This window comes from Anguilla rostrata, chromosome 8 (assembly GCF_018555375.3).
Source record: "Anguilla rostrata isolate EN2019 chromosome 8, ASM1855537v3, whole genome shotgun sequence".
Taxonomy (NCBI): Eukaryota; Metazoa; Chordata; class Actinopteri; order Anguilliformes; family Anguillidae; genus Anguilla; species Anguilla rostrata.
In genome coordinates, this window is record NC_057940.1 from 16,791,617 (window position 1) to 16,800,370 (window position 8,754).

The following is an 8,754-nucleotide window of genomic DNA, read 5'->3' on the forward strand; positions in this document are numbered from 1 at the left end:
CCTGCAATTATTATTTAAAACAGGCAACACATTTCACATACCAACAAGGCCTGCTTTGTGCATGCGGTGTCCAATCAAACACTTTTCCTGGGTTTCTTTTTAACATTAAACAACCCTAGGTGTCTTGCTATCAGTAGTCTTACAGGAAATGAATGGTGGATAAGTACTAACTGAAGGACGAGTGCGTAAAACATTGCTTACTTGACAGCATTTGTTTGTTTAGTTCGTTCGGAAAGCTTCCTGCTAATCTTCCTGTTTTTTCCTCCTCCTTCATGGTGGCGAGAGGAAATATTTCCCTTCTGAAAAAGCGCAGTTGTTGTCAACCCAACGCGGTCATAAAAGCTGCCCATGTGTGCGCCTGAACCCTAACGAGGGCTTTGTGATGTGGGGAAAAACAGGAAGGAAAAGGTGAGGCCCCTGCATGCCAAGCATCTGCTGATGGAGCAGGTCCGAGTCTCCAACAGAGTGGGTCATACTGTAGAACCACATCGTTGCACGGTTTACAGACCCACATGGGTCACAGAACCATATCCCTCCGCACAGGTCACAGAACCATATCCCTCCGCACAGGTCACAGAACCGTATCACCCGTGCAGGTCACAGAACCGTATCACCCGTGCAGGTCACAGAACCGTATCACCCACACAGGTCACAGAACCATATCCCTCCGCACAGGTCACAGAACCGTATCCCTCCGCACAGGTCACAGAACCGTATCCCTCCGCACAGGTCACAGAACCGTATCACCCATGCAGGTCACAGAACCGTATCACCCGTGCAGGTTACAGAACTGATTCACCCATGCAGTTTATCAAACCACATCATCCACGTTGGTTATAGAACCACATCCCCCCACACGGGTTACAGAACCACATCCCCCCACACGGGTTACAGAACCACATCCCCCCACACGGGTTGCAGAGCCACATCCCCCCACACGGGTTACAGAATCATATCACCTGCATGGGCTACAGAACCACATCCCCCCACACGGGTTACAGAATCATATCACCTGCATGGGTTGCAGAGCCACATCTAAGGACCGCACACAGCATCACCCACCAGCACCGCGCCCTGCCAGGTCCTCAATAAGACAACTAATTAGGATCCATTCAAAGTGCTCGTGGCAATAAATACCGACGGCACGAGAAAAATATGCGCTCGGAATAATTACAACATGGCAATAAATACATAAATAAATAAATAAATTAACAATATGGTAATCTGTGCCTTCATGCCTTCTGGACAAAATAAATGCATCCTCCCTTTAATGTGGACACGTATAAATAACAGGGATTAACAGCAGGGATGTGAGCACGGTGAACGCGAAAATGTCACCACAACATTACTCCTTACGTGCGGAACACCCCTCGGACCCGGTCACAGCCGGCCAATGGCTCTGACCTCGCATAGAAATGTGGCGTCCATTTTAGTTTTCAGTATGTCGGTCTCCTGTCGTAGGGGGCAGCTCACACTAATGCTTTTACATTAGAAAGTGTGAGTGTGTGTGTGTGTGTGTGTGTGTGCGTGTATAAACACGGTCGCATTCACAAGCAGGGCAAGTGGACAAAGGGAACGGATGCAAATGAATGTGACTGAAATGGGCCCTAATGCATTAATGACGGCGGGATGAGCGGTAATGGCAAGGCTGTGTGGGGATGCAGGGTGACAGTAATGGAGAGATTTGCCTGTGGGCGTACGCATCGTTTGGGGGGGGGGGGTGCAGTAGTGGTAGTTTTTTAGGGGGGGTGGGAGGGGGGGCGATGTCAGCACCTGGATCCGTAGAAAACGAACAGTTAGGCCAGAGGAATTACAGTCACCCTCAAACCTCCCTCAGTTCAGAGAGTGAGAAAAGATTTTTCTTTCCAGAGCACAAGGCCACTACCCTGCTGGACTTAAATCAGAGCAGCGGCAGATGGGGGGCTGGATGATTTCTCTACCACAGCCCACCCCAGCCTCCCACACACACACAACCTGCCCCCATCCCTCTCGTATCATTACAAAGAATGGAGACCCTTGGAGCTTTAATTAGCCATATTTTCCAGCATGCCTGGACTCCAGCAGTCACCTGAAGTGAATGCAAACTTTCGTAAACACAATCAACCGCATAACATGTTTTTTGCTTCTTTTTTTTTTGATAGGGTCACACGGGAAATTGCTCGACCATAGCTACCTCTTGCTCTTCATCAGAGGTCCCCATGCTGGGTTGGGCGATTCATTACCTTTTCTCCTCGTCTCCTTACTCCAGGAAGGTCTGTGTGTAATTAGTGCATGCTCCACCTGTTTGCCTAGTATCTCTGACGGAGGTGCTAATGTTGACTCACAAATAAACTAAGTGTTACCTTTTCCTTCATTAACAGTTTGGTCAATTTAGTGATTGCTGAACGCACCAAACTGTGGTTTTGACAAAACCTGAAGAAACTCCTAAATTGAATTGTCTAAGTTAAGGATGGATTTTTCTGATTGAATCAGGGCCAGAGCTGTAGGCAGTCTGAATCTCTTGGGAAAGGGCCAGAGATTTCTCTTGCAGAGAACACGGTCGGCCTGAGAAAGAATTCTTCACCAAGACTTCGACGAAACATCGACAACATGTTAAATTCAAGCCGAGGTTACTGAAATCTGCACTAAATTTCCCAGACACACACATGCAAAATGTGCCCCTGCAGACGCAAAACAAGCACAGCGTCCCAAAGGGCTGGAAAAAGTCCAGCAGGAGACAAATTCACTTTGCATTTTTATGAAACGCCGAACTCAGACAGGCAGCAAAAAGCAATAACATAGATGATAAATCAATGTTTTCCACTGCACACTACATGGTATTATCTCACAAAATGTGTGAAAGGCAGCAGCAAATTTAGATATCGTCCTGCTTTCAGCCCCGAATTGTCATCCATCACCCCAGAGGTTCTCCTTGTTGAGGCACAACTCGTTGTTAAATTGCACAGATATATAATTTCATTCTCCATTGACTCAGACAAAAACAAGCTGCCTTGGAATGGGCCTATCTGAGAACTGTCTTAGCAGCTTTCTCGATTAGACAAAGTACTGATGGCATTTGCTGGGTGAAGCAAATTTCACCCACAAAGTTTGTCTGATGAGCTGTTTAACTCAATCGAAAGTTTGGATTGTTTTACTCCCTACAATGGCTCATAACTGAGGGCTGGAGTCCAGGGAGTAACAGACCTGGAGAATGTACTATAACGATACAATGCAGTATTTCCCTGTGAGACAGAGAGCACGTTTACTTTCCATGGGAAAATGTTTTGCTGCCCTAAAATAAGGGATGTTTAGCTTTCAATAGAAAATGCAGGAAGGGGGTAATGCATAGGAAGATGGGACAGGATGCACTCCACATAACTCCTCATCTTCCAGGCCATGAGACCTGGGTCAGAACAGCAGAGAATCTTACCACCTTCAAGCGCAGACTGAAGACTCATCTCTTCAGGCTGCACCTCTCCCCACCCCTCCCTAGCCTATAGTTTAGCTCACTGTACCTAGTTAGGATAATATGATTACGTTAGTGTATTTGGCAGGATTGTTGTTTTTGTCTGATTAGGCAAAAGTGCTAGTTTGTACTTGGTAGGATTCTTGTTTGCTGAACAGCTTACTCTACAGGGTTGGAGTCCTGATCGATGTGGTCACTTCTGGCACTACGATCCTTACTTCACTCTAGTGTGTTTCTTTTGCACCTCTACATCGTGAACCAATGCACTTGTTGTACGTCGCTCTGGATAAGAGCGTCTGCTAAATGCCTGTAATGTAATGTAATGTAATGAGACAAAGCATCCCAAAGGAACATGTAGATACATCACTCAGGTGCTATATAGGCTATTGATCATCATGGATATGCATGCCAAAACTGAAAAAAAAAAAAACTCTTCACCGACCCTCCTGTGCTGATTGAACAGTAAAACGTACCGTAGTGCTAATTCAACTGCAACAGAGTTTAAAGAGAGCCTCACAGTGACCACATGTACTCTTATCAGGGTAAAAAATCGACTCTGTCAGAAAGAGTTAACACACAAAGATGGTAAAAGATAATGCTAATTAATGGTCAATGCTGATCTGTTCTGTTACTGATTTGCTAGTGTTTTACCAGTGTCACATGATTACTAATAAGAGTCCAGGAAGTCAACACCAACACAAAACCCAGCACTCAAACCCAAAGAGTTATAGCACACCAAAAAATAATCAGTCCAGGTCCCACTGGCGATTTTAAGAGATCCAACCACAGCCAAACCCATTGCTCGCTTGTGGCATGGAATTCCTCTTTGGCATGACAGATTTGATTTTCCAACCTGTATCACCCTTCTCAACCGAATCCCACCCAGGAATCTGCTTCACTTTCACACGTAACCTTGGAAACTTGATACGCATTAATCAGCCCGAGAGCACAGCTAAAACCAGTAACATAGTCTGTCTTACATTTACAATTACAAATAGCATATAACTATTAACTACAATGCATTACAACGAAAGCCTCCTACATTCAAAAAAGGGATTATAACATATATTTATGTTTGCAATGGGGCAATAAGAAAGTGTTTCTCATGTGTGTTCCATTCATAATTGTCACAAAATGTGGCTCCCACATGCATTCATAACTCATACGCTGGTTCTCATCCTTTTATATGCCTTGGTTAGGTGTTAAACCGCTCTGCACAGAACATTATTTGCATCCTTGTTTGTGTTTTATGATATTTTATCACTTGAGGACGCAGTAAAAAGTTATTTCTTGTGTCACAAAACCTAAACTCTCTATATCCTGTGAAATTGTGTGCCGTAAATAAATATGAGTGTACGATGCTGCCACCATCAGGGGTAGGGCGTAATATCCTCACAGAAGCGACAGCAGGCCAAAGCTGTGCTGCTCGCAGATGTTCTCCAATGGATAAATAGTGTGTGGGAATAATGATACCGTGGCTGGCATTTATTGTTTGTCACAGTGTCTAATGGAACAATGCGTTCAGATTCTTACAGCTGGAATACATGAGATGAGAAAACAACTAATTTATATCACTGTTTGCTTATGTGCCAACTGCAGGCAAACACAGATGCAGAAGAAAAACACTTTTCGTGAACACACCCTATCACACGCTTTCACATACCCTGCAGTAGATGTGTGTTCACATACACTGTGCATGTACGCAGCCCGCAAGCAGGTAGTGTGAATGAGCAAGTGAATGATTGTGTGTGTGTGTGTGTGTGTGTGTAAATGTTTATGTGTGTTAAAACTTTTAAAGTTATTTTTGCAAACAATTGTGGTCATTTAAATGGTAATGCTACATTAACTGTATCTCCAGACAGCAACAGAAAAGCCGCAGGCAGAACATTTACTATGTATGCGACTATTGATTTGCATACAGATAATGCACCTCTACACATAGAAATCCATTGTCCCGACAGCCAAAAATGACCCCTTTTAAGTATTGAATCAAACGGTTTTAAGTCGCCCCAGGCAATATGGGGCTAAGAACAACAACATAATTCCTGAACTGTGGATTCTAATGTGAATGCCAATATACCTGTGGTCCACGCGACATAAACAGACCATGGAACTGTGGATCGTGATTGTGTGTCGAATCAATACCCTCGCGCCCACCTGGTGATATGAAGTTGCAAATCGCGAGGGATGTAAAATATTTTAGATTCGGTACAAAAACTTAGCTCGTTTGAGTTAACAGTAATCACCGCGGGGGGGACGGGGGGCGGGGGACGTGCAGATGAACGTTCTATATGTTCATTAGTTTTTACACATTTATTTGTCATATTGTGCTGCCCAAACAAATCAAACGTGTAACCTGTTCAAGAAACGTGTTTTAATAAGCAACGTCAATAGCATGATTATAACATGCAAGATAATATATCGTTTCAGTTTTATAATCAGCAAAAGAGCAATACAATAACATATACCTGAAAAACGTGTAAAATAATCGGTTGTATGACACCCTTCTCATATTTAGGCTTTCAACAAGAAGCGCAATAAATGTTGATTCCAAACATTGCTGATCAATCGCTGAGCATAAGAAGCTCCTAATGTGAAGAAATGTTAAATATAAAAAAATGACTACTCTATATTTTAACTGGCATGCATTGTGAGTTAAAGTGTGTTGTTTGTCGGTCTTTTTCAGGACAACCGAAGCCATAAAAAACAGGATGATTTAAAAATTAACATTTATTTGCTTTGCAAAATATCCATGCAAAGTTACCACCGCCTGCAAAAAGGAACTTGTTTCTTTAGTTCATGAACTAAATTTACTGCTAACTGACCCAGTATTGACATTAAATCTGGCTTTAACCTATACGTCCAGCGTCCATAGAATCGTTTTGCAAAGAAGCATAATTCGACTTGTTACTCTGTCAAAATAAAGTTGGACGCAAATAATATGAATGACAAAAAAGTGAACTTAAATCATCATCGTTTTACGGGTAATTGCGAAGACAGAAGTATTCTAAAGAGCTGCGGTAACGGCTCGGTTTGATATTTGATAACGGCTCGGCGCAATTACGCAGGGCGTTTTGAACAATGCATGCCCTGTCAACTTGAGCTCACACAACGCCAGCCCTAAGGTACTGTCATTAATTACTGGGATATGTACGCCAGCGAGTCCGTAACTCCGTATGCTTTCGGTCTCCAAACATAAAACCGTTTGCAGAATCGCTAGCAATTGGGAAACAGAAGAAAAAATGGAAAACGTTAGGGAAGCGTTCAAATGTTCTTAGCTACCGCATTGTCAAATTAATCCGTTTAATCGCCACAAACTTTGCGTTTGGAGGAAAAGTACAATTACAATAACTAGGTCGTCAAACGGATTCTACAATGGAGTAAATACCATAGATTTACGCTGTTGCGTTGAACAAGTATAGATCCCGGACAAGCTGAGCAAAATAAAAAAGTTTAAGGGATGGTGGGGTACGTACTCCAACTCGCCAAGCAATGCAACACGCTAACAGCTTATTAGTAATACTGGATGTTTTAAAACAAGAACCTAACAACGATGAGTTAATTGGAGAACAAAACTTGAATAAGTCACTCAGACACAGAGTTCGTTGATAAAACGGATACACGGTGGACGCAAAAAAACTTAAACAAATCCCGTCCGGGCGATTTAGAAATCGTTCAATAGAACCCCGCAGCATTCGGGCAGATGGCCATTTTTAGCATGCTTTCGGCAGTTCTGAATAAAGTCTTACCTTTAAATACTTGTCCTCTTACTGAGATCAACAAACTGACCGCAGCAAAGAAACAAGTTATGACCCTATCCATTGCGGGGGAGTCGTGCACGGTTACCCCCAGCTCCCGGGGTAGGACAGACAACTCTTCCTCGGTGACAACTGAAAATAATCCTGTTTTGTGTACAGTTACGTGCCAGGTACTTGAAACCCTTTCTCGCTGTCCTCTCCTTGGTTGTGAATCTTTGTAGCGGATCCGCTCCGGCTTACAGGCTGCCAGGAGAGCTCTGACGTCACTCAACGTTGAGGAGCGCTGGGGAGTCGAAGCGCTCTTGGTTATAGGGGCTATTTAAGCGCTGGCGTTTCGGCATCGGCATTCACGGCCGACTTCGGTGTTGGTCGATATTTCTTACCTCCTGCTTTGTCTACATCTTGTTTAGTTTTTGGTGTTTTTGGTGTAGTGGAACTTCATTCTTTTAGCGTAATGGCTGTGAGAACAGCCCATAGACGATAGCACATTGCATGCGATTAGCCAATACCTTATGGACAACCAGTTTTTAAAGCAGAGGTTTATGAAGTTGAGGCATTAACATCAGTAAAGTCGAGATGCATAGAGAATTGTTACACGTGAAGGTACTTGTGGAATTTTCATCCTGTTTTGCCGACACTACATACAGCTGGTTTAGTCAAATAGCAGAAATAGCCTGTTTTAATATGTAGCCTAATACCTTGCGCGTGTTGTGTTTCGAAACGGTAAGTCATGTAGGTAGCCACAAGAGGATTCAGCGGAAGTAAACCTGTGTCAAAGGTGTGATCCTTTGGCGGCATTTGCGGCCAAAAATGTTGTTGATACGAAGCGTCCTGAACCACAAACCAAGAAAGTTCGATTTACGTCAAGCCTACAAAATCCGCGAAATCATAAACGCATCAAATTCGCACGTAGCCTACCACCCCAGTCCTTCTGATCCAGTTAGCAGACGTTTGAACTTTGTGTTGTGCTTTACTTGTAACCCAGATTTCTTTGGATCGTGTTTCAATGCTTAATTTGTTTGCCGTGCGGTTATAGCCCACTTTACTGTTTGCTTGCGGTCGATTGGGAAAATTCACACCCACCACTAATTTCATTTGAAATAGATCCAGACACTATTACAAATAAGATTCATTTCAGTCCACATTGATCGGTGAAGCCAAAATAAGATTGTTGTGACCCAGTAGTGTGCGTATTATGACTTTATGACGTTTAGCCAAATGCATGTGGTGGTTGTGTGGTGTCTTGTTGAAAGTGGCATGGCAGGTACAGTAACTTGACAACCAAGTATAAACGTATTCTTTCTGGAGTGCAATTTTTCATCAGCTCTTTAAAACATTCATTTAAATGATGTCTTCCGCGAGGCAATTCTTGCTATTTGAACCTTTGATGTGACATAAAAAGTTAGAATGATCACATTCGCTTCCTTTGGTGAGATAAAAAAACACAGGACTAACACAGGGCCAAGTTTAATGGAATAATTTAGGAAACATTGGGTAGGATTGCTTTGGAATAATACTATTTTTTTATTTGTGTGAGCTAAGAGGCAACAT

General features: G+C 43.2%; 1 protein-coding gene across 1 annotated transcript in view; it reads right to left on the bottom strand.

The window, feature by feature from the left end:
- Window positions 1-8,013, bottom strand: part of LOC135260959 (receptor-type tyrosine-protein phosphatase mu-like) — a 179,144-nt gene extending 171,131 nt beyond the window's left edge. The window contains exon 1 of the mRNA XM_064346723.1: window positions 7,195-8,013. Coding sequence (XP_064202793.1) covers window positions 7,195-7,267 — 73 coding nt within the window. The 5' untranslated portion in view covers window positions 7,268-8,013. The remainder of the gene's footprint in view (window positions 1-7,194) is intronic.
- Between the last annotated feature and the right edge of the window lie 741 nt (window positions 8,014-8,754).